This window comes from Micromonas pusilla (genome assembly GCF_000151265.4).
Source record: "Micromonas pusilla CCMP1545 genomic scaffold MICPUCscaffold_3, whole genome shotgun sequence".
Classification (NCBI taxonomy): domain Eukaryota; kingdom Viridiplantae; phylum Chlorophyta; class Mamiellophyceae; order Mamiellales; family Mamiellaceae; genus Micromonas; species Micromonas pusilla.
In genome coordinates this window covers 1,521,817-1,548,991 of record NW_003315884.1, presented here as the reverse complement: position 1 = coordinate 1,548,991, position 27,175 = coordinate 1,521,817, and the positions used below count along the sequence as shown (strand labels likewise).

Here is a 27,175-nt window from a genome sequence, read left to right as displayed (position 1 = left end):
CCCTCGTTCGCCATCCTCCCCTCCCCGCCCCCCTCGTCTCAACTCGCGACTAACCGCCTCCGCAGCGGCGACCCCTTACTCTATCCGCGAACATCCGAATAAAGTTCGCCCCCAACCGACACACGTGAAACTGCGCCAACGCCACCCACAGCGTTGGCGTTGGACGTGGGTGGCGTTGGCGTTGGCGTGGACAGCGTGAGAGGCGAGGGCGCGAGTCAACGGCAAGGGTGAAAAGTGGCGCGTTTCACGGTCTGTCCCGATCGAGCCCGCCGATCAACCTGTCTCTCGACCCACTCGCCAAAATTAGGCGCGTCTCGCAATAAATGGGGAGAAATAACACCCGGCGGCGGCGCCGTCGGGTCGGCCGCCTGAAGCACTACAACGTTGTACACAGCTAGGCTTTAGTTAATCTATTATGGTAATTATTCACGAAATTCGTTCACGTCGAATCAGTACTTATATACACGCACGCGGCCAGCGTTTGAGCCGTTGCTGTCGGTGTAAGGACCGGCGACAGCCACGATCCTGCCGTCGCCCGACAACGCCACAAGTTGCCCAGCCTGATCGCCGGCCGCGTCGCCGTCAATGTCCGCGCCCATCTGCGTCCACGCGCCAGAGCTGTACTGGTACAAGCGCACGTGGCCAGCGTCAGCGCCGCCGTCGTCGTTAGCATAAGCGCCGACGGCCACGATCGTGCCGTCGCTCGACAACGACACAGAATGCCCAGATTGATCGTCGGTCGCCTCGCCGTCGACGTCCGCGCCCATCTGCGTCCACGCGCCGGAGCTGAACTGGTACACTCGCACGTGGCCGGCGTTTGCGCCGGTGCCGTCGTTTTTGTAAGCGCCGACGGCCATGATCGTGCCGTCGCTCGATAACGACACGGAAATCCCAAACTCGTCGCCAGCCGCCTCTCCGTCGATGTCCGCGCCCATCTGCGTCCAAGCGCCGGAGCTGAACTGGTACACGCGCACGTGGCCGGCGTCTGCGCCGGTGCCGTCGTTTTTGGGAGCGCCGACGGCCACGATCGTGCCGTCGCTCGACAACGACACGGCAAACCCAGATTGATCGCCGGCGGCCTCGCCGTCGATGTCACCGCCCATCTGCGTCCAAGCGCCGGAGCTAAATTGGAACACGCGCACGTGGCCGGCGTCTCCGCCAGTCCCGTCATTTCTATTAGCGCCGACGGCCACGATCGTGCCGTCGCTCGACAACGACACGGCACGCGCATTCTGTCCAGATTTATCGCCGAAAGCCTCGCCGTCGATGTCCGCGCCCATCTGCGTCCACGCGCCCGCGACGTACTGGTACACGCGCACGTGGCCGGCGTCTATGGCGGAGTCGTCGTTAAAACCAGCGCCGACGGCCACGATCGTGCCGTCGCTCGATAACGACACGGCAAACCCAGATTTATCGGCGGCGGCCTCGCCGTCGATGTCCGCGCCCATCTGCGTCCAAGCGCCGGAGCTGAACTTGTACACGCGCACGTGGCCGGCGTCCGCGCCGCCGTCGTCGTTAAAACCAGTGCCGACGGCCACGACCGTGCCGTCGCTCGAAAAGGACAAACCCGACCCGGACACGTCGCCGGCGGCTTCGCCGTCGATGTCTCCGCCCCACTGCTTCCAAGAGCGCGTTCCCGTGGTGGACACGTTCAGCCCGAAAGGTACCGTCTGCAAGTTCGGCTTCGCTTCCAGCCTGAGGTCCTTGGCCATATCCTCCGCGACGACGTACAGGTCGTAGTCCGTCGCCGAAGTTAATCCGTACGCGTACGCGAGCGTCTCTTGCGTCAGCCCGCGTAAGCTCGTGATGACGCCGTGGGCGACCGCGTCCGATCGGAGCGCGCTCCCGGCTTTCACCTCTCGGCTCGTCGGCGCGCGGTAATAGTCCGGGAGCACGAGGTAATACGCCACCCCGGGGACGTCGAGCTGCACCGCGATCTCCACGGAAGTGTTGTTCGCGACGCCCGCCCTCGGGTAGGAGGAGACGAAGGACGGCGCCGTCGTGTCGTAGGACGGGAGGACGGTCAGGTCTCGCACCGTCGGATCGATCCCGACTCTCGTCGTGAGCGTGTCGTCCGCCGCCGCCGCGGGCGCGGACGCTCGCACGGGGGACCAGCCGTTGTACACGCCGACGCCGAACCTCTCGACGACGATCGTGTACGTCTTCTTCGTGGACTGATCCCCCGCGGTGACGACGACGTCGATCGTGTTCCCTCCGTTTTGCGCGAGCTGGTACAGATTCACGACGTACCCCACCGACGTCAACGCCGCGCCGGTGGTGTATCCCGGCAACCCCCCGGGGTAATCCACTCCGGAGGTGCCCTTCGTGTACACCCGCATCGTGCTCTGCGTCGGTCGCGCCGCCTGCGCCTTGACTTTCAAAGTCGTCATCTCGCTCGGGACGCGGACGACGTATTTCGTCTGCGCGGCGTCCATGACGCAATCCGGGTTGGCCGCGCTGCATCGCGCGCTCGAACGCGAGTTGCACCCTTTGACGCACTTCGGCCACGGCTTCCCGCCCATGAGCGTCGAGTTCACGGTGGTTCCGTCGTTGAACTCGACGTCGAGGACGACGATGGACGCGTTCGTGACGGCATCGTTCACCGCGCGCGTGACGGCGACGACGTACGTCTTTCGCGTCGCGCCGTCGCCCGCCGTGACGACGAACTCGTACGTCGTCTTTCCATGCGGGACGCTCACGGAAAATTCGCTCTGGCTGAGCCGTTGCGTGCCGTTGACGTAAATGCTGTTCGCGGACTCCGTATCGTTCGACGACGGCGTGAACTTGACGTTATCCACGTCCACGTCCACGAAAACTTGGTACGCGAAAGTCGTCTGCGAAAACGCCGGCCGCAACGCGAGCGCGGTGGACACCGCGTTGGCGTCCACGGTTCGAACGCCGAGCGCGCCCAAGTGCGCATCCGTGGACGTCGCGCTGAACGTCACCTTCGTCGGCAGCGCCTGCTCGTTTCCGCCGTACGGCGAGACGCCGTCGTCCTCGGCGACGATGAAGACGTCGTAGCTCGATTTAGGGTTCAAACCCGTGAGCGCGACGTCGTACCAGTCGCTGTACGGCGCCGCCGCGTTGTCCACGGTGGCGGCGACGACGGATCCCGACGCGAGGACGGCGGCGCCGGCGGCGGCGGTGCCCGCCTTGACTTCAGCGGTCGTCGGCGACGCGTTCCCGGTCTCGTCTAAGATCCAGTACATCTTCCCGGGCTCGTCTAATTTCGCGGAGAGCGTCGCGGTCGTGCCCTTGACGTCGACCACTTTCGGGTACCCCGGCGCGAAAAACGGCGCCTGCGCGTCCTTCGTCCGCGCCGTCGCCTTTTCGCCGACGCGCGAAAACTCGTCGTAGTACACCGGCGCGCCCGCGGCGGAGTCCGGACCGGTCTGGTCGCTCAATATCGTCCCGTTGACGTGCGTCGTCACGAGATGCACGTCGAAGCTGTCGCCTCGGGTGAGATTCGTGAACGTCGCGAGCGTGCACCCGGCGTAGACGCCGTCGTCGAACATCCCGGCGTCGGCGCACTCGACGACGCCGGCGGTTGCCGCGAGGGAGGTGTCCGCGAAGTAGCACCGCACGTTCTTCGACGCGTCGCTCGGGTGCACGTAGTCGTAACACGGCGGCGAGCTCCCGTACGAGTCCTTGCCGTTCAAAATCTGCGTCGGCGTCGGCGTCGGCGACCCGGCGCGAAGGAGAACGTAGTACACGTTCGCCGGCGCGGTCAGAAAGACGTCCGCCTTGAGCGTCGTCTCCCCGACGGTGAACGTCACGAGGTCGCCCCCGGAGGACTGCGCGACGCACGGGGCCACCTTTGTCGGGTTCACGTTGTCCGTGCGTCGCACGTCGCCGTCGCCCAAGTTCCCGTTCGGTCCCTCTGTGGTCGTGAAGACTTGGTAAAATTTGTTGGACGCGGGAAGGGTAAACGTCACCGTGGACGAGTACGGCGTCTTCGCCGCCGCCGCCGAGACGGCGCCGGCGTGGACGATCGTCACCGGGGTCGCGCCCGCGCCCGCGGGGGTGTACGTCGCCCCTCCGGCTTTCACCTGGACGTTCGTCGGGTCCACCGCGGCGGTGATGTCCACGACGGTGTCGTACCCGACGACGACGTAGTGCACCGTGCTCCCAGCCTCGTCGACGCTCACCCGCAAGTCGAACCCGCCGTTGGAGCATCCGTGCAAGCGCGGATACTGGGAGTGCCTCCCGGACTCGCTTCGGAGCTGCGACGAGCACTCCTCGTGCAGACGCGATTCGCACGGGTTACCGGTGAACAGCGGCGCGGTCCCGTCCGCGGTCGTGACGTTCGCGACCGTCACGTTCGGGTTCAAGTTGTTGACCGCGGTGAAGTTGAGCACCCGCGCATCCGCGCCGGCGTCGTCTTCGACGGCGACGTAAACGTTGTAGTCGGTGACGTCGTCTAAATCCGCCGTCGTCGTCGTCGTCGCGTCCGCGTTCGCGCTCGAGATGGCCCACGAGCCTTTCACGGCCGCGGTCGCGCCGGCCCAGTCCTTCCCAGCCTTGATCTGCGCCGCGGTCGGGGGTTTATACCCGGGCAGACCGAGCTGCTTCGCCGTCGTGCCGCCGAGACACGCGGCGTCCGCGGGGTGGCACCCGACGCGGTGCCACGCCGGGAACGCGACGTAGTGCGCGGTGCCAATCTCGTCCGCGTTCACGACGACGTCAAACTTCGTCGTGATCGCGCCGAACCCGGTCGTGGAGACCGGGTTGTTCGCTTTCGGGTACGAAGACGCGTGAAGCGGCGGGAGGCGATCGGCGGTGGATTTCGTCGTCGTCGCGATGGCGCTCGGATTCGGCGCCGTCAGCGCGCTCATCCCCGTCGGCTCGTCGTCGTCCGCGAAGTACGTCAACACGTACGCGTCTTCTTCTCTCGTGAGGTTCCCGATGCCGCGCACGGTGACCGTCACCGGAGTGCTCGCGACCGGAATCGTGACGTTCCCGGTCGCGTTCGCGGGGTGGTCGCACCCGTTCGTCCCCGCTCTCACCTGCCGATGCGTCGGCGAAGTCGCGCACGTCACCCCGGTGCTCTGCATGGCCGTGTAGTGCACCACCCCGGGCTCGTTCAGCTCGAACTTGACGTTGAATCCGTGCTCGTCGAACTTGTCCACGGCCGGCGTGCTGGACGTGAACGTCGGCGGCGTGACGTCCGCGGTGATCACGGAGCCGTTCGCGGCGGCGGTGAATCCGACGTGCGACAGAAGCGTCGCGTTTTCTTGCAGATTCGGCGTGTTCAAGTTGGCGACGTTCGGGATGCCGTGCCCGCCGTCGTCCTCTGCGACGACGTACACGTCGTACGCCGTCGCGGACGAGAGCTGCGGGCAGTAGTTACAGAACGGCGGGTTCGTCACGACGCCGGTGGTGGGGTTCAACGACGGCGCGGCGAGGCCGGGGGTTTCCGCGGCGCACGCCCCGGCGGCGGCGGAGGACAGGCTGATCACCGTCTCCGTGACGTTCGCGTCTTTGCTCGGGATGTAAAACACCCCGCACGCGCCCGTGGTGCTCACGCCCGCGGCGTTTTGCATCAGACGAACCTTAGCCGCGGTCGGCGCGGTCGCGCCCTTGGGGAGGACGACGTAATACACGAACCCGATCTCGTTCAACGACGTCACGACGTCGAATCGATCGCCCTTGACGTTTTGCACCGCGCGCGTCTTAAACGTCGGAGGCGTGACGTCCGGGGTGCGAATGCGAATCCGCGTTCCCAATGTCGTTTGGAGGTTCGGGACGTCCTCGAGATCCTCCGCGACGGTGTACACGTAGTAGTCGCGTTCGGAGATCAATCCGGGAAACTTTTCGATCTTTTTCACCGCTTCCGTCGACGCCGTCGGCGCGCTGACGTTGCCGTGCGCGAACGCTTTTTTGCCCATCTGATTCGTCCCGGCTTTGACTTGCGCCGGGCTCGGAGGGACGATGACGCCGTCCGCGGGGTTGAAGTTATCCACGGTGTAGTACACGATCCCGATCTCGTCGAGCAAGACTTTGAGGTCGAACGAAGTGCCGTCGACGTTGTCGACTTTAGGGTACGCCGCCGCGAAGCGGGGCGGGGTCACGTCCAACGTCTTGACGTCAATCTTCACCGGAGCCGCGAGCGCGTTGTACGTCGGAAACGCGTCGCCAGTCAGCGGGTCGTTCGAGACGTCGTCCGCGACGACGACGTACACGTCGTACTCGGTCTCGTCGCTCAGACCGGTGACGTTGCACACGTACGGAACGTTCGCGGACGGGATCTGGAAATCCGGCGTCGAGGAGTTGTGACCGCACGTGGTCCCCACCGCGGCGGCGAAGGTGTTCGCGATGACCTCCGCTGACGTCGGCCCCGGGGAGGTGCCGTCGGGGACGACGATGTACCACGCCTGGCCTGGCTCGTCCATCATGACTTCGACGCCCATGCTCGTGCCGCGCATGATCGCCTTGGGGTACTCGCAGCCGAAGCAGAAAACGCGCACGCGGCCGGCGTTTGCGCCGTTGCTGTCGGTGTAAGGACCGGCGACAGCAACACTCTTGCCGTCACCCGACAACGCCACAAGTTGCCCAGCCTGATCGCCGGCCGCGTCGCCGTCAATGTCCGCGCCCATCTGCGTCCACGCGCCGGAGCTGTACTGGTACAAGCGCACGTGGCCAGCGTTTGCGCCGCCGTCGTCGTTAGCATAAGCGCCGACGGCCACGATCGTGCCGTCGCTCGACAACGACACAGAAGACCCAGATTGATCGTCGGTCGCCTCGCCGTCGATGTCCGCGCCCATCTGCGTCCACGCGCCGGAGCTGAACTGGTACACGCGCACGTGGCCGGCGTCTCCGCCAGTCCCGTCGTTTTTAAGAGCGCCGATGGCCACGATCGTGCCGTCGCTTGATAACGACACGGCATCCCCAAACTCGTCGCCAGCCGCCTCTCCGTCGATGTCCGCGCCCATCTGCGTCCAAGCGCCGGAGCTGAACTGGTACACGCGCACGTGGCCGGCGTCTGCGCCGGTGCCGTCGTTTTTGGGAGCGCCGATTGCCATTATCTTGCCGTCGCTCGACAACGACACAGAATTCCCAGATTGATCGCCGGCGGCCTCGCCGTCGATGTCCGCGCCCATCTGCGTCCAAGCGCCGGAGCTAAATTGGAACACGCGCACGTGGCCGGCGTCTGCGCCAGTCCCGTCATTTTTAACAGCGCCGACGGCCACGATCGTGCCGTCGCTCGACAACGACACGGCTTTCTGTCCAGATCTGTCGCCGGCAGCCTCGCCGTCGATATCCCCGCCCATCTGCGTCCACGCGCCTCCGGCGAACTGGTACACGCGCACGTGGCCGGCGTCTGCGCCGCCGTCGTCGTTATCATAAGCGCCGACGGCCACGATCGTGCCGTCGCTCGATAACGACACGGCAAACCCAGATTTATCGCCGGCGGCCTCGCCGTCGATGTCACCGCCCATCTGCGTCCAAGCGCCGGAGCTGAACTTGTACACGCGCACGTGGCCGGCGTCCGCGCCGCCGTCGTCGTTAAAACCAGTGCCGACGGCCACGATCGTGCCGTCGCTCGAAAAGGACAAACCCGACCCGGACACGTCGCCGGCTGCCTCGCCGTCGATGTCTCCGCCCAACTTGGTCCACGACATCGGACCGGCGTGCGTGCTCGCGTCCACGCTTAACACCGGCGCGGTGTTATCTCGCGTCTTAAACCGCAGCTTCGTCACCGACGTCTGAACGTTCGGCCCCGGCGCGGGCGCGTCGTCCTCGGCGACGAGATACACGTCGTACGCGGTTTGCGCCGCGAGGCCGGTGACGACAGTGGAAATCTTCGTGTTCTCCGACCCGGACGCGACGGCGACGGAACCAGACGCGGTCGCCGCGAGCGCTCCGGGGCCGGTGCCCGCGCGCACCTCCGCGGTCGTGGGAAGCGCGCGCGCGGTGCCGTCCGTGTACCCCTCGTGAAACGTCAAATCTTTCGTGACGACGACGTAGTACACCGTCCCGGGTTCGTCCACGGCGACGTCGAACGTCGCCTTGACGTCCTCGATGTCCGTCGCGAGCGCGTACGGAACCCGCGGGTACTTCACCGCCGCGACCGTCGCCCACTCCGGGGGGGAGGTGTCCACGGTCGTGACGGCGACGTTCGCGGGCGTCGCTTGAAGGTTCGAGACGGGCGGTTGCGTGAGAAGGCTGAAGTGATTCAGGCGCGTGTTTTCGTCGTCCTCCGCGACGACGTACACCTTCACCGCCGTCTCTTCGGGAATCTCCGTGAGTCGGTGCACGTACGCCGTGTTCGCGAGCTGGACGTCCAAGTCGCCGCACGCGAACGGCGCGATCGCGGAGCCTCCCGAGGGCGTGTACGTGTGCCCGACCGTCGACGTCTTCGAGCTGGATCCGTACACGCCGCACGCTTTCACTTGCGCGGACGTCGGCGCCGCGTCCGCCGCCGCCGTCGCGAGAAAGTACACCTTTCCGGGCTCGTCGAGTTCCACCGTCACGTTCAACGTGACCCCGCCGATGTTCGGGTACGTCTTGTGCGTCGTCGCCGCGTTCCCGGTGATGGTCGGGTGCGAGTTTTGAAACGTCGGCGCGGTGACGTCCACGGTGTCCACGCCCTGGACGCGCGTCGTCGTCATCACGTTCGGCGAAGTCTCGTCGTCTCTCGCGGTGACGTACACCCAGTACCGGGACTCGCTGTCGACGAGCGGGCACGCCGCGCACTTCGCCGCGGACGGCGGCAGCGCGACGCCGCCGCTCGCGCACGACGCGGCGTTCGCCCCGAGCGGGTCCGAAGTCGTCGTCACCGTCGCAGTCGCGTTCGTCGCCGCGGCGGCGACGGCGAACGTCCCGCACGCGACGACGCCGGCGTACGACGCCGCGATCACCTCCGCGGCGGTCGGCCCGGGCGAAGGCGGCGAATCCGTCGTCCGCGGGATCGCGATGTAAAACGCGTCCCCGGGTTCGTCCAGCTGCGCGGTGATCTTAAACGACGTCCCGGCGATGTCGTGCACCGTGCTCTTAAACGCGCCGGCGAAAGTAGGCGGGGTCCCGTCCGTCGTCGTGAACGCGATCGCCGTCGCCGTCGCCTGGACGTTTGGCACGTTGGACGCGGACGCGTAGACGTTCGTCGCCGTGTTCGTCTTGGCCGTGTCCTCCAAGATGACGTACGCGACGTACGACGTGAGGTCGTTCAACCCGGTCACGGTGACGTCCGCTTCCGTCTGCGTCGCGGGCACCGCCCACGTCCCCTTCTTGACGACGGTCACGACGCCGTAGCTCGAGACTTGCGACTTGACCTGCGCCGCGGTCGGTGCCGCGCTGCCGGCGGGGACGACGAGGTAGTACGCGTTTCCAATCTCGTTGGACGAGACGGACAGGTCCACGGACGTCGTCGCGAGGTTCTTCTTATCCGGCGACGACGCGCTCGGATCGAACGACGGCGGCGTGGTGTCCACGGTGTCGAGCGTGAACGACATCCCCTGCGGTAACGTCTGCACGTTGTTCACGCGCGGCGGGCTCCCCGCGCCGTTGGCGGCGTTGTCGTCCTCGCTCAAGACGTACACCTTGTAGGACCCGCTGCCTTGCAGGTGAGGGCACTTCCGGCAGTTCGCGTCCGAGTCGGATAACCCCGCGGCGAGCTTCTCCGCGGCGGTCATCGCGCCGTACGTCGCGAGGCACGCCGCCAGCGACGCCTCCGCGTACGACGTCACGGCGTGTCGCACGTCGTACGTCGTCGGCGAAGAGTAGGGCACGGCGGGGACGTACACGCCCGCGGACTTCGAACACGCCACCGCGTTCGCGTTGCTCCCCGCGATGATCTCCGCCGCCGTCGGGCTCGGATCGCTCGCGTCCAAGATGGCGTAGTGGCTCGTCCTGGCCTCGTTGAGCTGGATCAAGAGGTCGAACCCCGTCGCGGTGATCTGATCCGCGTACGGGTACCCCGCGCCGTAGGTGGGCGCGGTGTCGTCGCCCATGATGACGTCAACCTTCGTCGGCGTCGCCTGCAAATTCCCCGCCGCGTCCTCGGCGACGACGAACACGGACAGGACTTCGTTGTCCGCGAACGCCGTGCCGGTCGTGGCGTCCAGGTCGACGTTGAGCTCCGTGGACGCGGCGAGCGGGGAGACGACGCCCGAGGCGCAGCCGACGCATCCTTTTTGTTTCACCGCCGTGGACGCCGCGCCGTAGGTGCTGAACTGGTTCTTGACGTCCGTGGACGACGGCGTCGGGGGGTTCGCGCCCGCGACGACGAGGTAGTATACGCTGGATTGCTCGTTCACCTGGGAGGGAGGGAAGGGGAAGGAGGGGGCGTCGTCGGGAAAAGCGAAACGAGCGATCGATCGCGCGACGAAAGCCGTTGAGGCGCATTTTCCGCGGACCGGAGGAGGGGGCGCGGCGGGGCGACGACGAGCGCGGCGCACCTTGAGGCCGAGTTTGAAGCTGTCGCCGTCCACGGTGTTAGCGTTGGGGAACCCGCCGAAGAAGAACGGCGCGGTCGAGTCTGTCGAACGGGGAGGACGGCGCGGGGAGGAGGGAAATCAGAAAACCGCGCGTCGTCGTCGTGGAAAGCGCCAGCTGGGGAGAATCGAAACGCGCGCGCCATCGCGCGCGAGCGAAGCCGCGCGTCGCGGATTCGCGTCCGAGAGACTCACCCGCGGCTACTGCGGTGAGCAACGTCGCGAAAACGGCGAAGAAGAGGGCGTATCCCCACGACGTCGCCGTCTTCCTCGCGCCGAACGCGAGAGGCCGCGTCATTTTTGTACAAAGCAACGGATCGCGCGTCTTCCTCGCGGCCGCGACGCGGGCGAACGAGAGACGCTCGCCGCCGCGCGTATCGACCGCGCGCGAATTCGCGTGCGCGGCGAGTATCGCGATCGATTCACGCGCGACACGACTCAGAAGCCGCGCGCGTGCTACTGGAGGCCAGCGCGTCGCGCGTTCGACTTTGCCGCGGCTCCATTTCTCGAAGTGACCGACCGACCGCTTACGCCTCATCACAGACGCGAGATCAAAAGACTAACAACGCTACGCTACGCTCGCGAACGCCCTACCCTCAGCGCGTCCACCGCCTTCCCAGCCTCCCTCCCCCACACCTCCGCCACCGACGCCTTGCTAAACCTCTCGCGCACGCTCTCCCCGCCTTTCCTCCCCAACGCCGCCGCCTCCGCTCTGCGCTCTCGCACCCACCGCATGCGCCACGCGAGACCGTCGACGTCCGGCTCGCACGCGCCGCTCGCGTCCTCGACGCATCGCGTCGGGAGCGCGTTCGACGCGTTCGCGTACGCCGTGACGCCGCCAAAGTCGCTCGCGATTAACACCGCGTCCGACGCCATCGCGGCGGCGCACGGTAGGCACCAGCCCTCGCCTCGGGACGGGGACACGAACGCGGCGGCGTCGGCGAAGAGCGTCGCCATCGCCGACTGGTGAGGGTCGTTCCGTTCGCGGCGAACGTCGGGGTGGAGTTGAAAGGCGTCAGATGGAATCGAAAGGCGTCGAGGGCGGGGATTGAAACCAACCGGGGGTCGCGCGGAGAGAGACGACCGCCGGGCAAAGTCCTCGAGGAACGGCGTGCACCGCGCGAACGCGGTCGTATGGGGACCAGTGTATAGAAAAAGCCGCGTTCGGGACCGGCGCGAGATGGAACGCGCCTGCGTCAGCTCCGTCGCGCCGCGCGGCGGCTCGATGACCTCCACGCGCGCGAGTTTGCGACGGGGTTTGCCCGCGAGCGTCTTCGCGAGGTGCTCCACGCCGGCGTCTGCGGTCGTGAATCCGTTGTTCGCCCATATCGGGACCTTGGCGCGGAGTTTTAACACGACGTCGGCGTCGGACGCGTCGAACGCCTTCCAATACGCCTTGAGCAACGCGTCCGGCGCCTTCCTGTGCTGCCACTGGAACACGGCCAGAAACGTCGTCGTCGTCGGGCTCGTCCCCTTCTTCTTCTTCCTCTTCTTCTTCTCATTCGCCGTCCTCCCTAATAGTTCTTCCGCGCGCGGCGGCTTGGGTTTGAAGACGTCGTCGTCCACGACTTCCGGGGCGACGCGAATCGATTCGCGCGATACGCCGGCGACGCGATACGCCGCCGCGTGCCATTCGCTCGGGACCCAGACCTCGCTCGCCGTCGCCGCGCACGCGAGCTGCGTCGCGCTCAAGATGGTCTTCTCCGTCATCGACCGCAACACCGCGACGGTTCCCGCGTCGCGCGCGTCGCGGACGCTCGTCGCGTTCCACGGGCACTCCCAATCCTCGCCGAGGTGCCAGCGCACGACGACGTCCGCGGCGTCGCGGCCGTCCTGAAACGCGCCCGCGGTTCGCGCGATCGCGAGCTCCGTCGGCGTCAGCACGCGCTTCATCTTCTCCGCGCACGCGCTCAGCGTCGGCGTGCGCACGCAGCGATTCGCGGACGCGAGCGCGGCGTGCAGGCCGAGCGCCTCCGCGAAGAACCCGCTCACGTCGCATCCGACGCCGACGGCGAGCTCGACGCCGGGGCCTCGGCATCGCGGCGGCGCCGCCTCCTCGGCGACGACGGCGCCGGCGGTCGCGAGGAGAAGCGCGAGGAGAAGCGCGATCGCGCGACGGACGCGCATGGCGAGACCCCGCGCGCGACGCGAGCGCGCGAGCGAGACTGCCCGCGTTCGAGGCGATCGATCAGATGGCGTTCATCGGATTATTCGGTTCGGGTTCTGTTCCAACGCCATCCGTCGCGACTGACTACGTAGTTCCTCCGCTCGGGGCGGGCGCGCGTCGCCGCCCCTCGTCTCTCCGACCGCCCCCGCCCCCGCCTACCAATCGTCGTCGTCCATGATGTTCCGTCGCTTCATCTCGATCTTCGGCCCCCCGCGCGCGTCGCCTCCGTCTCGAGCGCCGCCGTTGACTTGCTCGAGCATCTTAATCAGCGCATCCTCGGTCACCTTGCCTCCGATCTGCCCCCGCTGCGCCGCCTGCAATAGCATGTTCTCCAGCGCCTGCGCCTTCTCCGGCTTCACGATCGCGATTCTGGACAGGCGCTCGCGCGCTTTCGGGTCCATGAGCGACGCGAGCGCGGCGCCGCGCTGCTCCGCGGCCGCCTCCGCTCGCTCCTGCTGCGCGCGCTGCTCCTCCGCGCTCGCGGGCATCGCCGCGCCCTGTCCGGACTGGCCGAGCTCCGCGAGGCGCTTCTCTTTGATCGCTTCGAGCGTGGGATCCTGGGTCGGGTTAGGGCGGGGGCGGCGCGCGCGGCGGGGGATCGAGGGCGGGAGGTCAGCTCCGATGTCGTCGACGGTCGCGATCCGATCGCGCGCGAGTGCCGTTCGCGGTCGTCGTCTCGCGAAGAGGGGACCCGACCCGCGGAGGAAAAACGAGCGAGCGCGAGATCGGCGGTCGACGCCGCGCGGTCGAATCGGGGGGCGACGAACGACGCGGGGAGGGCGAGCGCGAGAGTGGACGCGCCATGACGACGACGCCTTCTCGACGGTCCGAGGTGCTCGCGCGTGTCGCGGCGCGAGGCAGTGACGCCTCGGGGCGGCTTCGTTTGAACTTTGACCCGCTCGCCCGAGCGGGTGTGCCCACTTCGACGGACGAATGATGATCGGCGCGGCGGGGGAACTGCGACGTCCGTTCGTGACGGCCGCGCCGACGGGACGACGCGCACTCAGACGCGCACCCCGGGCGCGCGAAAATCCACCACGCGTCTCCTCGAAGTCGCGGTCGATCCTTCATTCCTCCGCGCGCGTCGTTTCGCGTCCGTCGGATCCACCAGCGCGACGCCACGGTCGCGGCGCGACCGCTCGAGAGATCGAAAAAGCGCAGCATCCCGACAGGACGACGGAGGGGAACGCGATTGATGATTAGTCGGATTCGCCTCGCGAGCGACGACCCCGAGACGATGGCGAGGCCGTACTCGCTGTTCATGATGTCCCCCGAGCGCGTGCTCGGGCTCAAACGCGCGGCAGAGGTGCGCGCATCGCGTCGGTTCATCGCTCGATAGCGCGCCTCGCGTCCGTCGACGTCGTCGCCCGTCCATCGTTTCGCGACGCCGTTTCGGAGCTCGTCCCGTCGCTCGCGCGAACATGATGTCATTCCTGAGACGCGAACGTCGACGCCCGACGCCATCCATCCCCCCTCCCCGTCCGCAGCCGTTCCGCGACGACGACGACTGCGAGCAGCGATTAGCGAAAACACCGCGGACGGAGCGGAAGCGGTACCCCGAGGACGACGACGACGAGAACGACGGCGCGTCGTCGCGGTACCCCCTGCGATCGCGCACGCCGCTGACGCTCATGAAAAACATGAGCAAGGCGTCGCTTTACGTTCCCCCGCCGGCGAGGACCGTCGCGGAGATGAAGGCGTCGAACGCGAAGAGCTCGACGACGGCGACGACGACGGCGGCGGCGGCGGGGAAGGGCGGGTCCATCCCCGCGCCGCGCAGGCTCGTCGCGTTCGCGGATTGCGACCCGCCCCCGAAGCTGAAGACGGCGCCGCCGGCGGCGGAGAAGAAGCCGCCGGCGCCGGCGCCGGCGCCGCTCGCGGCCATCTGCCGAACCGCCGCGGCGTCGTGGAAGCGCAAGGCGAACGGCGAGAGGGGCGCCTCAGGCTACGACGCGAGCGCGGAGCGTGGGCGCGGAGGGATAAGCACGTACACGTCGTCGTCGTCGTCGTCCGCGGCGGCGGCGGCGGCGGCGGCGTCCTCCAGGCGGGGGTCGAGGTCGAGAGGCGGACGCGGGCGATCGGTGCGCGTCGTCGTCGTGCCGCCGGCGAACGCGCGCTGATGCATCGAGACGACGACGACGTCGACGTTGACGTCGACGCGCGCGGGCGTGGCGTGGGGTGGGTTCACGGCTCGTATTGAGGGTTGTACTGTATTAACACGGAAACGCGAATCGTATCATCGAATCATCGAAATCGAAGCGACGGCGCGACGCGGCGTTCACTCGTTCGTCGCGAACAATGGCGCGAACGTCGTCCTCGCGCCCGCGTCGTCGTCGTCGTCGTCTCGAAGCCACGCCCACGCGTCGTCGAACGCGCGAGCGACGACGGCGTCCTCCCCGCCGTCCATCGCGCTCGGGCTCGCGTTTATCTCCGTCAGCCACGGCTTCGACGCCGCGTCGACGACGAAGACGAACTCGAGAATCTTCGGCGCGCGAAACGTCGCGAAGTGCGACAGCGCGTCGAAGTCTTTCAGCGGCGTCGCGAGCGTCGCGCGCGCGAACGCGCGCAGCGTCGTCTCCACGGCGCGGACGACCCCGGGCCACGTCGTGGCGGCGTAGTCCACGTTCGACTCCGCCGCCCACGCCGCCGCCGCCGCCGCGGTGGTGATCTCGCGACGGCTCCCTCGGAGCGTGTTTCGCGTCGCGAAGAACGCCTCGCCGTCGTCCACGTAAGCGTCTACGTCAGCGTCGAGCGGATCGCGCGCGACTCGAACGGTGAACCCCTCGGACAGACGCGCGTCCATCTCCACCGCGCCGTTCGGGCCCTCGCGCGCGTCCGCGACGATCGCGTAAAAGTGCGCGCTCGCGAGTCTGCCGCCGCATAAAAGCGCGGGGTTCTCGACCTCGCGCTGCGCCATGCACGCGCGCTCGCGCCCGGGCCCGGCGGCGGCGCCCGCGTCGCGCACGAACGCGACGAGCTCGTCCTTCGTCTCGCACCGTCGAAGGCGCGCGCGCGTCGCGCCGTCGTACGCGCGGTTCTTCCCCTTGACGATCCAGCGCCCGGGCGCGAACGTCGTCGCGGCGTCGTTTTCGTCGTCGTCGTCGTCGTCGTCGTCGTCGTCCTTCTTCTCTTTCTCTTTCTCGTCCACGTCGTCGTCCTCGGACCAGTAACAGTGCGGCGCGACGTCGCCTTCGACGCCCTCGCCGCGGAGCAGCGCCGCGACGTGCTTCTTCGTGCTCAACGCGTTCCACTGCGGCGCGGCGAACGCGGAGTTTAGGACTTCGTACCCCAGCCGCGTCGCCGCCGGCTGCTCCGCGCGGACTCTCTTCACCATCTCGATCTGCGTGTCCGCGTTCTCCGCGTCTCCGGCGTCCTCGAACGCCCTGGCGAGCAACAGCGCCGCGGGGACGCCGCCGCCCGCTCGCGAGGCGCGCATGTAAAAACTCACCGGCTCCGCGGAGTGCCCTCGGAGTTGCAGTAAATACCCCAGAAGCATCAACACCCCCGGGTCGCACCGCGGCTTGTAAAACTTCCCCTCCGGGCCACCGCACAGCGAGTGCCGCAGAAGCGCGACCGCGTCGGAGACGCGCCCGCGACGCGCGAGGTGCGCGCCGAGGTGCGACCACACGTCGCCGTTGTCGAAGCACACCTGCACGGCGATCGCGTACGACAGCTCCGCATCGTCCTCTCGGCCGTGCGTCGACTCCAGCATCTGCCCGAGCGCGGCGTGTCCGAGCAAAAAAGTCGGCGCGGTCGTCAGGCACGCCCTCATCTGGTCGATCGCGTCGCGAAGGCGGCCGTTCGATCGATAGATCATCGAGAGCTGGTACCCGATCGCGGTGTAGTCCGGCTCCAACGCGAGGACGTCGCGGCAGAGTTTGATCGCCGCCGCCGCGGGCGGCCCCGCGTCCGCGAGCTCGTACGCCGCCGCCGTCTCGCCGCCGCCGCCTTCGCCTTCGCGCCAGGCTTCCTTCCTCGCCGCGCGCGCCTCGCCGTGCGCCGCGTACATCTCCTCGATGCGCTTCACGAGCGCTTTCACGCGCGGGTCGCGCTCGCGCTCCTCCGCGGCCGCGGTCAGCTCGCTCGCCTTGTCCCCCGACTCGGATGCCTCGGCTTCTTTTTGCTTCTCGAGCCGTCGCGCGTCTTCCTCGCGCTCCGCGCGCAGCGCCACCTCCTCGTCTCGGAGCGTCGCGACCTCGTCGAGCATCGCGCGCGTCGCCGCGACGCGCGACAGAAGGTGCGCGTCCGGCGGCGACGCGGGATCGCGCGCGGCGGACGCGGCGTCGTAGTCGACGAGCGCGTCTTCGAACCGCCGCAGCGCGAAGTTGGCCTCGGCGCGGCGAAAGAGCGCCTTGTCCCACGCGGGTCGCGACGCGAGCGCGTCGGACGCGGCCGCGAGGGCGTCGCGCGGGCGGCCCGCGGCGAGGAGCGCGCAGGAGAGGTTGCTTCGCAGCGCGGCGAGCGCGACGGCGGCGTTGCCCTGGGAGACGTCCGCGTCCGCGTTCGATGCGCCGGCGTCGGCGTCGGACCCGGACGCGTCATCTTCTGCGTCGTCATTTTCTTTCTTCCCGCGGAGCACCTCGAGCAGCATCTCTATCGCCGCGCGGAAGCGCGCGGCCGCGCCTTCGAAGTCGCCGTCGCCGTGCGCGCGCACGCCGTCCGCTTTCGCTTCCGTCCACGTCTCGTACGATGACGCGGGGTGCGGCGGCGACGTCGCGACGGGAGGACGCGCGTCGTCGGTCATCGCGGTCGCGTCGTCCGATGGACTCGACGACGCCGTCGCGTCGTCGTCGGCGATCGCGGGCTCGATGAGATCGTCCGCCGCGGGCGCGAGCGCGAGCTTCGCGCGACGCAGCGCGTCGTCCACGTCCGCGTCCGTGAACTTCTCCACGAAGTGGCTCGGCATCTCGCCGCGGGAGCGTTCCCAGCCGTACATCGCGCGCGCGTCGTCGTCGTCGTCGTCGTCGTCGCGCGGGGAAGAGTGCGCGCGGCGACGGGAGGCGAAGAGGCGTTTCATTTTGCGAAACCGTCGCGGCCGGTTGCAGTTTCAGTTGGGAGAGCGCCAGATGAAGATCTGGAGGTCCCTTGTTCGATCCCAAAAAAAAAAAAAGTTGGGAGAGCGCCAGATGAAGATCTGGTATCTTGCGCTCTCCCAACTGAAACTCGCGCGGATCCGTCCGATCTCGCGCAGAGGAGCCGCGCGCGCCGCGCCAATCCGACCGCGATGCCGTCGTTCAAGACCTCGGACGGGTCGCCGTTCCCCATCCTGGGCGAGCGCCTCGTCGTCGGCCACTGCGACGTCTCCGGCGCGGGCGTTCGCGCGTGCCTCGGGCTGAAGCCGGGCGACTTCGACCGCGAGGGCGCGTGGTCGCGCGTCGCGGTCGAGCTGACCGGCGTGCCCCCGCGAAGACGCGCGATCGCGGGCGAGGGCGTGGGCGAGAGCGACGACGGCGGCGGCGAGGACGACGACGACGACGACGACGACGCGCCGCGCGGCGTCGTCTTCACGCCCGGCGGCGCGCGCGTCGCGGACGCCGCCGACGCGGACGCCGCCGACGCCGCGTCCGCGGCGCCGATGACGCTCACGACGTTCGACGACGGCGTCGCGTCCGTGCTCGCGGTGAACGAGATCGTTCGCCCCGGCGAAGAGGCCGCGTTCGCGGCGGCGGTGCACGACCTCCTTACGGACGACGCCACGAGAGGGAACTGCGAGGGCGTCGTCGTCGTCGCCGCGCTGCGGATGAACGCGCCGAAGGAGGGGCGGATCTTTCAGAACGTCGTCAACGGCGCGGCGCCGTTGTTGATCGACTTTCAACCCGCGGAGCTGCCGCCGGAGACGAAGATCAACGACCCCGTCGTCGCGGCGTTAGCGCACGCGATGACCGCGGGCGGGCACGAGATGCACTTGATAACGACGCACGGGTACAGAGTCGCGAAGTTGGGGACGAAGGACGAGAAGGAAGCGAGCGAGTGCGCGAATCGCGTCGGCGGCGCCGTCGCCGCGGCGCTCGAGTGCCGGTTTCGAAAAACGGGGTTGGAGGCGACGCGCGCGTGGACGTCGGACGCGGCCGCGCCAAAGGAAAAGACGGATCACATGTACACGTAGCGCAGTGCGATAACTATTGGTCGTTCGTTTCTATCACACGTCCTATCATATGCGCGCCGCAGGTGCTGTAGTTAGTTTTCTTCAAAGAGACGGGACGCGCGGTGAGTCACCGCCGCCGCAGCGTCGCGATGCCGGTGCCGGAGATGCCCAGCGACCCGAACCCGAGGTCGTCCCCGCCGCCTCCGCGCTGCGCGGCGTGCGCGTTGGAACTACTACTGGTATCGATCGCCTGCCTCCGCGCCGGCGGCGCCGCGCCGACGCGGAACGGCGGTCGCTGCGCGGCGCGCGGCGCGAGCGAGGAGGAGGAGTAGGAGGAAACCGCCGCGACGGAGGGAAGCGTCGGCGCCGCGATGGACGCGTGGCGTTTGCTCTTCGCCGACGGATGCGCCCACTCCGGCGCCGTCGTCGCCGGGAGCGATCCTCTTCGGTACTCGCCCGGGAACGCGCTCGCGGCCGTCGTCGTCGTCGTCGGGCCTCGCGCGCGCGTCGACGCGACGCCGCCGCGGCCCGGCGGACGGTCGTTCTCGACGCCGTCGCGCGCACTGGTCCCCATACGATCCCGTTCGCGTTGTGAACGCCGTTCCTTAAGAACTTTTCCGCCGCCGCCGCCGCCGTCGCCGTCGCCGTCGCCGTCGCCGTCCTCCCCGTCGTCGTAGTCCCCGCACGCGGAATACTCCTCGTCGAGCACGAGCACGTTCGGCACGCTCTGCGGGCGACGCTCTCTCGTCGCGGGGGTGAACCCCGTGCGTTTCGAGCTCCCGAGATCCGGCGAACACGCGCTGTACTCGCTCGGCGTCGGCGGCGGCCCCGGGGTTCGGTCGCCGATGCTGCCGCTGCCCATCGAGGGTCCGTTCCCCCAGCCCCACTCCATCGCACTTCGAGCGACCTCGTCGACCGCGTTGACCGGGTGCATCGCTCGAACGACGTCGGGGGCCGCGGTGAGGGACGTGTGCTCGTCGCTGAGGAGCCAGTCCACGAGCGGCTTCCCCGGCGCGGCGTCGTCGACGTCGTCGTCGTCGTCGTCGGAGGGGACGGCGACGGCGGCGGCAGCGGCGGCGGCGGCGCGTTCGCCCCCGAACCACCGCGCCTCTTCGCCGCCCGCGTCGGACCAGTCCGGGGATCGCGCCGCGCGCGCCGCGCGCGTCACCGCCGACGCCGCAGCCGCCGCGACGGGTGTGCCGCCGCCCCACGCCACCTCCGGCCACGGGTTCGGCTCGGGGGAAGACTCGCGCGTCGGCGCGCCGTCGTCGTCGGCGTCGTCGGCGTTCGGCCACTCGCGCGACCGGTCCAAACGCTTCTCGGACGACCGCGTGTACTCGTACGCGGGCTCCTCCGCGAAACCCTCGCCGCCGAACTCGTACGCGGACTCGACCTCGTCCCTCGCGCCTCCTCTCTCGTCGTCGTATTCGTCGTCGTCGTCGTCGTCGTGTTCGTCGTCGAAGACGATGACTTGCGCGTCGCCGTCGCCGAGCTTCGGCGCGGGCTCCACCTCCCCCGCTTTCACCTCCCCTCGGTCGAACGCGACGTCGAGGGCGATCACCTCGAGCGGGTCGAGCGACGGAAGCCCCGCTTCGAAGCGGCGGTGATCGCGTCGAGCGTCCAAGACGGCGGAGAGCTCGCGCGCCACCGGGTCGGACGCGCTCTCATCCGCGCCGCCCGCGTAGATTTCTTCGATCGTTCCATCCTCCGCGAACGTCTCCTCCTCCTCCTCCTCTGGCGGCGGCGGCGGGGGGGACTTTCGCGTCGCGCACGCGTGCCCGATGACTTCGAGACCGGGGGCGTCGGACGCGCGGCCCCACCACTCGCGGACGCCGCCGTCGAGCGCGGCGAGCCACGGCGTCGCCGCCGCCGCCGCCGCGGGCGCGGGCGCCGACGTCTCCGCGGGCCGCGACGTCCCCGCGTCGCCGTCGTCTCCTCGCGCTTCTCTCGGGATGAACTGGACGCCCTCGAGGTCTGTCGCGTCGACGGCGTCGTCGCGCGCGACGACGCCGACGGCGACGCCGCGGACGCGCGCGTGCGGCATCATCCCGCGCCATTCCTCGATTTGCTCTCGCAGCGGCCGCGTCGTCTGGCGGTCCGCGCGCGCGCGCTGCGGCTTGAACACCGTCCCGCCGACGATGGGAGGAACGTCCTCGTCCGCGTCCTCTGGCCCGCCGCCCGCGTCGGCGCCGTCGGCGTAGAGGCCGTCCTTGAACGCGTCTAACGCGGCTTGCGTGCGCGCGGTTTCCGCCTCTTCGAGGTCGCGGTACAGCCCGCGCGGGGTGTCGTCGCCCAGGGTGTCGTACAGCGGCGCGCTCGACGTCGTCTCGTCGCGCGGGACCGCTTCCGTGGCTATCCTGAGCGCGGGCATCGCTCTGTCGGCGGGCGCGGGGGGATGGACAGAGGACGCGGGTCAGACGCGACGCGCGCGAACGGTCTCCTAAAACGGGTCAAACCACGACGACGCGGACGCGCTTCTTCCTCGCGACGATCTGATTGTCGAGCGCGGGAACGGCGGGGAGGGAGGACGGGGACGCACGAGAAGTCTGGCTCGGACCCGAACGAGCGCTCGTCGTCGCTGCGCTCCGACTCCGACGGCGACGCCCCGTCCGGGGCGTCGCGCGCCTCCGAGGCCATCCTGACGGGCGTGCGCGCGCGCGAGTGATGAAGACGCGTCGGAACGTCCGAATCTTGTGATGTAAACTTCTTCAAGTACGTGTAGTTGCACTCATCACACTTTTACGAAAACACGCTCTACCGCGGCGGCGGTCGAGGCGGCGGCGGCGGCGGCGGCGGCGGTCGATGAAACTGCTGCTGCCCCGGCGGCGGCGGCCGCGCCATCATCTGCGGGTTCATCATCACGGGCACGGGCACCATCATCATCGGCTGCCCGTTGTGCATCACCGTCTGCCCGGGACGCACCGGCATCATCATCTGCGGGTGATGAAACTGCTGTCGGGGTGGAGTTGAAAGGCGTCAGTTGGCGTTGAAAGGCGTCGAGGACGGGGATTGAAAGCGTGGGATGGGCGGAGAGACACGCCGGGCGAAGTCCTTAAGGAATCGCGTTCACCTCGCGAACGGGGTCGTATGGGGACCAGTGCATAGAACGCACCGGCGCCATCGGCGGGGGCGGGCCGCGCGTCGTGTGCGCGGGGTGCCCAGCGCCAACGTTCCCGCCCGCGCCGATGCCGCTCATGTGCGCCATCTGCATTGCGGGCGGCGCGTTCGGTTGGAACGCGCGCGCGCGGGGTGGGGGTCCGCCCCCGCGCTGCCCGCCTCTCCCGCCGCCGAGGCCCGCGCCCGCGCCCGCGGCGGCGGCGGCGGCGGCGAGCCCTCCGTCCGCGACCCGCCGGTCCGCCGGACGCTCCTCGCCGTCGATCCCGCGCTTCCGCTGCCTGCGCTTCTTCTTCGCCTCCGCCTCTTTCTCGTCGTCGCTGAACTCGTCGTCGTCGCTGATCTCCTCGTCGTTCTTGCCGCTGTTGTCGTACCCTTTGCGGTATAGGCCGGCCGTCGTCAGCCTCCGCCGCCGCCCCTCGACGACGTACACCCTGGCGCCCACCTTCACCTCGATCGCCGCCGTCGTGTTCGTGTTCGTCGTCTTGTGGGCTTCGTCGTCGCCTCCGTCCTTCGCGTCCGTCGCGCCGTCGTCCTTATCTTCCGTCGCGCCGCTCTCTTTCGCTTTCGCGGCGGCGGCGGCGGCGGCGGCGGTTTCGTTTCCGCATCCGCTTCCGCTTCCGCTTCCGTTTTCGGCGCGTGTCTCGCGTCTCCGTCGCGGCACCCGCAGCGCGTACAACGGCGCGGCGACCGGCCCGAACACCTCCTCGACCGCGCCCAACGCGACGCGGTCGCTCAGACACAACACGCTCTCCTCGTCCAGGTACTCGATCCCCGGGAGGGACTGAACCACGATCGTGTCCCCGACCACGGAGACGACGTCGCCGACGTGCGCGACGGCTTCGTCCGGGTCGATCGGCGGCGGCGGCGCGGGCGCGGGCGTCGCGTCCGGGGCGACCTCGTTCAGCGTCCGCGGCGGGACCGAGTCGCCGTCGTCGTCGCCGTCGAAGTCGTCTCCTCCTCCTCCTCCTCCTCCTCCTCCTCCTCCTCGCGTGTCGACGCCGTCCTTGATGTCCTGCAGCCACTTCGGCATGTTCTCCAAGTCGAGCTCCTCGACGGATTCGTCGTCGGAGGATTCCCACTCGGAGCTATCGTCCCCGTCGCGGATCACGTCCGGGATCGCGCGACGCCGCGCGCGCCCACCGGTCGTCGTCGTCGTCGTCTCGTCGTCGCCGTCGCTGAACTCGAACTCGGGGTTTTCCGCGGCGTTCGCGGCGTTCGCGTCGTGCGCCTTGACGCGCGTCGCGTCGTCGTCGTCGTCGTCGTCGTCGTCGTCGTCGCCCTCGCCGTCGGTCGAATCGGCGCGCGCGGGTGGAAGGATCTTCGTGGAATCGGCACCCGTCGCGAACGCGGCCGCGACCGCGAGGTCGCCCTCGCCCGCGGGGACGACGGTCACCGCGTCTTGCGCCATCGCGTTCTTTCTGCTGCGCGTCTTCGGCGCTGTCTCGGGTCCGCGGACGACGCGCGACGACGGAGGCGCGGCGGCGGCGGCGGCGCGCGGCGAGATGTCGCCGCCGTCGCGCGACGCGACGCGATGTTGTTACCGTCACGGGATTCTCGAAATTCCGATTGTCGCTCGACCGTTGTGTGCGGTCGGGTGCCATCTTCTCGCGGCGGGGGCACGGCGTCCGCTCGCGCGATCGGCAGTCCGAGACGCGCGGCGACGCACGCCGGACGCGACTGCGCGCGAACGTTCGTCGGTGGCGCCGATCGTCGATCTACGCGTCGCGGGACTCGACCGCGCGCGCGATCGGAGACCTCACGTCGTCGCGGACGCGGAGGGGCTTTTGAAATAAAGTAAAGCGGTCCGCGTCTTCCTTTGTCTTCATCCGCAAGGGCGGACGCGAGGGACGCGCGCGCGATGGCGTTCCCCGGCGCGGAGCGACTCCTGGATTTCAGCCAGGAGTTCGACGTCGGGATGCTCGACACCGTCGTCGGCGCGTTCTACACCCCCGGGGGAGACCCGGTCACGGTGCGCCCCAACCCGCGCGCGCGACGACCGCGTCGTCGTCGCGGCCGCGTCCCGCGTTCGCTCGCTCTCCTCGCGATCGTTTACCCTCCTCGATTCCTCGCTCAGATCTCGCTCGCGCTGACGCCGTCCCCGCCGTTCCGTCCCTGAATCACCCTCAGCGCGCGGAAGCGGAGAAGATCATGACGGGCCTGCAAGAGCACGAGATGATGTGGACGCGCGCGGACGCCATCTTGGAGCGCAGCGCCAACCCGAACACGAAGTTTTTCGCGCTGCAGGTGCTAGACGGCGTGATTAAATACCGCTGGAACGCGCTGCCGGACGATCAGCGCGAGGGGATCAAGAACTTCATCTCTAACTTGATCATCAAGCTCAGCACGGACGAGGCGAGCTTCCGTCGCGACCGCGCGTTCATCAACAAGATCAACAACGTCCTCGTGCAGATCTTGAAACACGACTGGCCGCAGCGGTGGGGGAGCTTCGTCGGCGACCTCGTCGGCGCCGCGAAACAGAGCGAGTCCCTGTGCGAGAACTGCATGAGCATCCTGCGGCTGTTATCCGAGGAGGTGTTCGATTTCTCCAGAGGCGAGCTCACGCAGGCGAAGATCATGGAGCTGAAGAACGCGCTGAACACGGACTTTCCGCTCATCCACGAGCTGTGCGAATTCGTGTTGACGCACTCGAGGAAGACGGAGCTCGTGCAGAAGACGCTGCTCACGCTGCACGCGTTCCTGTCCTGGATCCCGCTCGGGTACATCTTCGAGAGCACGCTGCTGGACACGCTGCTGCGGTTGTCCCCGAGCCCGGACTTTCGGAACGTCGCGATTCAGTGCCTCGCGGAGATTGGCGGCTTGGCGGTGGAGCCAAAGTACGACCAACACTTCGTCAAGCTGTACGTCTCGGTCATCACGCAGCTGCAGCAGATTTTGCCGAGGAGCGTGAAGATCGCGGAGGCGTACGCGAACGGAAGCGACGAGGAGCAGGCGTACATCCAGAACCTCGCCATCTTCCTCACGCAGTTTTTCAAGCAGCACATCACGCTCCTGGAGAAGACGCAAGAGCACCAGCAGCTGCTTCTCGTCGGCCTCGAGTATCTGCTCAACATCTCGTACACGGACGAGCCGGAGGTGTTCAAGGTGTGCCTCGATTACTGGCACGTCCTCGTGTGCGACTTGTACCAGAGCGACGGCGACGGCGTCAACGCCGGGAGCGGTCTCGCGGAGTTTTCCTTCGCCCCCGCGAGCGCCGGCGGCGGCGCCGGCGGCTCCACCCGACGCATGCTCTACTCCTCCTCCATGTCGCAGCTCAGGATGCTCATGGTGTCGAGGATGGCGAAGCCCGAGGAGGTGTTGATCGTCGAGGACGAGAACGGGAACATCGTCCGCGAGACGCTGAAGGACAACGACGTGCTCGTGCAGTACAAGATCATGAGAGAGACGCTCATCTATCTCGCGCACCTGGACCACAAGGACACCGAGACGCAGATGCTCGAGAAGCTGTCCAACCAGCTCAACGGGAAGGAGTACTCGTGGAACGTCCTCAACACGCTGTGCTGGGCGATCGGGTCCATATCCGGATCCATGGCGGAGGACCAAGAGAACCGGTTCCTCGTCACCGCGATTCGCGACCTGTTAAACTTGTGCGAGATCACGAGAGGGAAGGACCACAAGGCGGTCATCGCGTCGAACATCATGTACGTCGTCGGACAGTACCCGCGGTTTCTCCGCCTGCACTGGAAGTTTTTGAAGACGGTGGTGAACAAGCTGTTCGAGTTCATGCACGAGACGCACCCGGGGGTGCAGGACATGGCGTGCGACACGTTTCTGAAGATCGCGATCAAGTGCAAGCGCAAGTTTGTCATCATGCAAGTCGGCGAGCACGAGCCGTTCGTGGACGAACTCTTGCGATCGATCGGGACGACAATTCGCGATCTCGAGCCGCACCAGATCCACACGTTCTACGAGGCTGTCGGGCACATGATCTCCTCGGAGGTGAACCCGGCGAAGAGGGAGGAGCTCGTGCAGCGCCTCATGGACCCGCCGAACACGACGTGGAACCAGATCATGTCGCAGGCGAAGTCGCAAGGCAGCGAGTGCCTCAAGCCGCAGGAGGTGATTAAAAACATCGCGAACATTCTCAAGACGAACACGTCCGCGTGCACGTCCTTAGGGCAGCCGTTCCAGAACCAGATGAGCAACATCTACGCCGACGTGCTCAACGTGTACCGTCTGTACTCGGAGCTCATCAGCGCCTCCATCGCGGAGGGCGGTCCGTACGCGTCGAAGACGTCGCTGGTGAAGGCGATGCGAACGGTGAAGAGAGAGGTGCTGAGGCTCGTGGAGACGTTCGTGGAGCGGTGCGAGGACCCGCACTTGGTCGCGCAGCAGATGGTTCCGCAGATGATGGACCCCGTGCTGGGCGATTACGCGCGGAACGTCCCGGACGCGAGAGACGCGGAGGTTTTGTCGTTGTTCGCCGCCATCATCAACAAGGTGCAGGGCGCCATGTTGGACGAGGTGCCTAAAATATTCGAAGCCGTCTTCGAGTGCACGCTGCAGATGATCACCGCGAACTTCGAGGACTACCCGGACCACCGACTGAAGTTTTTCGCGCTGCTCAGGGCGATCACGAACCACTGCTTCCGCGCGTTGTTCACGCTCGCGCCCGCGCAGCTCAAGCTCGTCGTGGACTCGATCGTGTGGGCGTTTCGGCACACGGAGCGGAACATCGCGGAGACGGGGCTGAACCTTCTGCTGGAGATGATGAAGTACTTCCAGAGCTCGGAGTTTTGCAACCAGTTCCACCAGAGCTTCTACCTCTCTCTGATTCAGGAGATCTTCGCGGTCATGACGGACGGGTTCCACAAGCCCGGGTTCAAGCTCCACGCGTTGATCCTTCAAAATTTGTTTTGCGTCGCGGAGAGCAACGAGCTCACCGCGCCGCTGTGGGACGCAAGCGCGGGGACGTACCCGAACAACGCCGCGTTCGTGAAGGACCACGTCGCGAAGCTGCTCACGACGTCGTTCCCGAACATGGGGCCCGCGGAGGCGGCCGTGCTCGTCCAAGGGATGTTCGATTACAAGACGGACCTGACGATGTTCAAGAATCACCTTCGGGATTTTTTGGTGCAGACGAAGCAGTTCAAGTCCACGGACAACAGCGCGATGTTCGCGGAGGAGCAGGCGGCGAGGCAGACGGCGGAGCGGGCGAAGATCGAGGCGATCCCGGGGATGATCCCCGCGAACGAGCTCGAGATGGGAGACGATTGAGACGCGCGCGGGCGCGGGGGTTTGGACGAATTGAAGGCGACAGAGCTCGCGAGCTGATTAGCTGATTAGCAGCCGCGGCGTTTCGCGCCCTCGTTGTGAGGAAACACGAACGAATCGAAACATCACCACCGAACACTA

The 27,175-nt window shown here is 67.7% G+C and overlaps 9 protein-coding genes across 9 annotated transcripts; 3 read left to right on the top strand and 6 right to left on the bottom strand.

Annotated features, from left to right (window-relative positions):
- Nucleotides 1-77: 77 nt before the first annotated feature.
- On the bottom strand, nucleotides 78-10,731 carry MICPUCDRAFT_56646 (uncharacterized protein; the record flags this gene model as incomplete). The annotated part of the gene is made up of 2 exons (XM_003056939.1): nucleotides 78-10,477; nucleotides 10,629-10,731. The coding sequence occupies 2 exons, from the start codon at nucleotides 10,729-10,731 to the stop codon at nucleotides 450-452; spliced, it is 10,131 nt and encodes a 3,376-aa protein (XP_003056985.1). The 3' UTR covers nucleotides 78-449.
- A 275-nt stretch (nucleotides 10,732-11,006) lies between these two features.
- On the bottom strand, nucleotides 11,007-12,560 carry MICPUCDRAFT_56645 (uncharacterized protein; the record flags this gene model as incomplete). Its single annotated transcript, XM_003056938.1, has 1 exon — nucleotides 11,007-12,560. One exon carries the CDS (start codon nucleotides 12,558-12,560, stop codon nucleotides 11,007-11,009), a length of 1,554 nt encoding a protein of 517 aa, XP_003056984.1.
- Nucleotides 12,561-12,755: 195 nt separating this feature from the next.
- MICPUCDRAFT_15574 (uncharacterized protein) lies at nucleotides 12,756-13,157 on the bottom strand (the record flags this gene model as incomplete). The annotated part of the gene is made up of 1 exon (XM_003056937.1): nucleotides 12,756-13,157. A coding segment is annotated over one exon (402 nt), but the record flags the coding sequence as incomplete, so codon positions are not given.
- An 864-nt stretch (nucleotides 13,158-14,021) lies between these two features.
- MICPUCDRAFT_56643 (uncharacterized protein) lies at nucleotides 14,022-14,720 on the top strand (the record flags this gene model as incomplete). Its single annotated transcript, XM_003057411.1, has 1 exon — nucleotides 14,022-14,720. The coding sequence occupies one exon, from the start codon at nucleotides 14,022-14,024 to the stop codon at nucleotides 14,718-14,720; it is 699 nt and encodes a 232-aa protein (XP_003057457.1).
- A 158-nt stretch (nucleotides 14,721-14,878) lies between these two features.
- Nucleotides 14,879-17,506, bottom strand: MICPUCDRAFT_56642 (uncharacterized protein; the record flags this gene model as incomplete). The annotated part of the gene is made up of 1 exon (XM_003056936.1): nucleotides 14,879-17,506. The coding sequence occupies one exon, from the start codon at nucleotides 17,504-17,506 to the stop codon at nucleotides 14,879-14,881; it is 2,628 nt and encodes an 875-aa protein (XP_003056982.1).
- A 318-nt stretch (nucleotides 17,507-17,824) lies between these two features.
- Nucleotides 17,825-18,706, top strand: MICPUCDRAFT_56641 (uncharacterized protein; the record flags this gene model as incomplete). The annotated part of the gene is made up of 1 exon (XM_003057410.1): nucleotides 17,825-18,706. The coding sequence occupies one exon, from the start codon at nucleotides 17,825-17,827 to the stop codon at nucleotides 18,704-18,706; it is 882 nt and encodes a 293-aa protein (XP_003057456.1).
- Nucleotides 18,707-18,812: 106 nt separating this feature from the next.
- Nucleotides 18,813-21,056, bottom strand: MICPUCDRAFT_56640 (uncharacterized protein; the record flags this gene model as incomplete). Its single annotated transcript, XM_003056935.1, has 1 exon — nucleotides 18,813-21,056. The coding sequence occupies one exon, from the start codon at nucleotides 21,054-21,056 to the stop codon at nucleotides 18,813-18,815; it is 2,244 nt and encodes a 747-aa protein (XP_003056981.1).
- Nucleotides 21,057-21,737: 681 nt separating this feature from the next.
- On the bottom strand, nucleotides 21,738-23,210 carry MICPUCDRAFT_56638 (uncharacterized protein; the record flags this gene model as incomplete). Its single annotated transcript, XM_003056934.1, has 1 exon — nucleotides 21,738-23,210. The coding sequence occupies one exon, from the start codon at nucleotides 23,208-23,210 to the stop codon at nucleotides 21,738-21,740; it is 1,473 nt and encodes a 490-aa protein (XP_003056980.1).
- Nucleotides 23,211-23,660: 450 nt separating this feature from the next.
- On the top strand, nucleotides 23,661-27,161 carry MICPUCDRAFT_32552 (uncharacterized protein; the record flags this gene model as incomplete). The annotated part of the gene is made up of 2 exons (XM_003057409.1): nucleotides 23,661-23,771; nucleotides 23,930-27,161. 2 exons carry the CDS (start codon nucleotides 23,661-23,663, stop codon nucleotides 27,035-27,037), a joined length of 3,219 nt encoding a protein of 1,072 aa, XP_003057455.1. The 3' UTR covers nucleotides 27,038-27,161.
- Nucleotides 27,162-27,175: the final 14 nt, after the last annotated feature.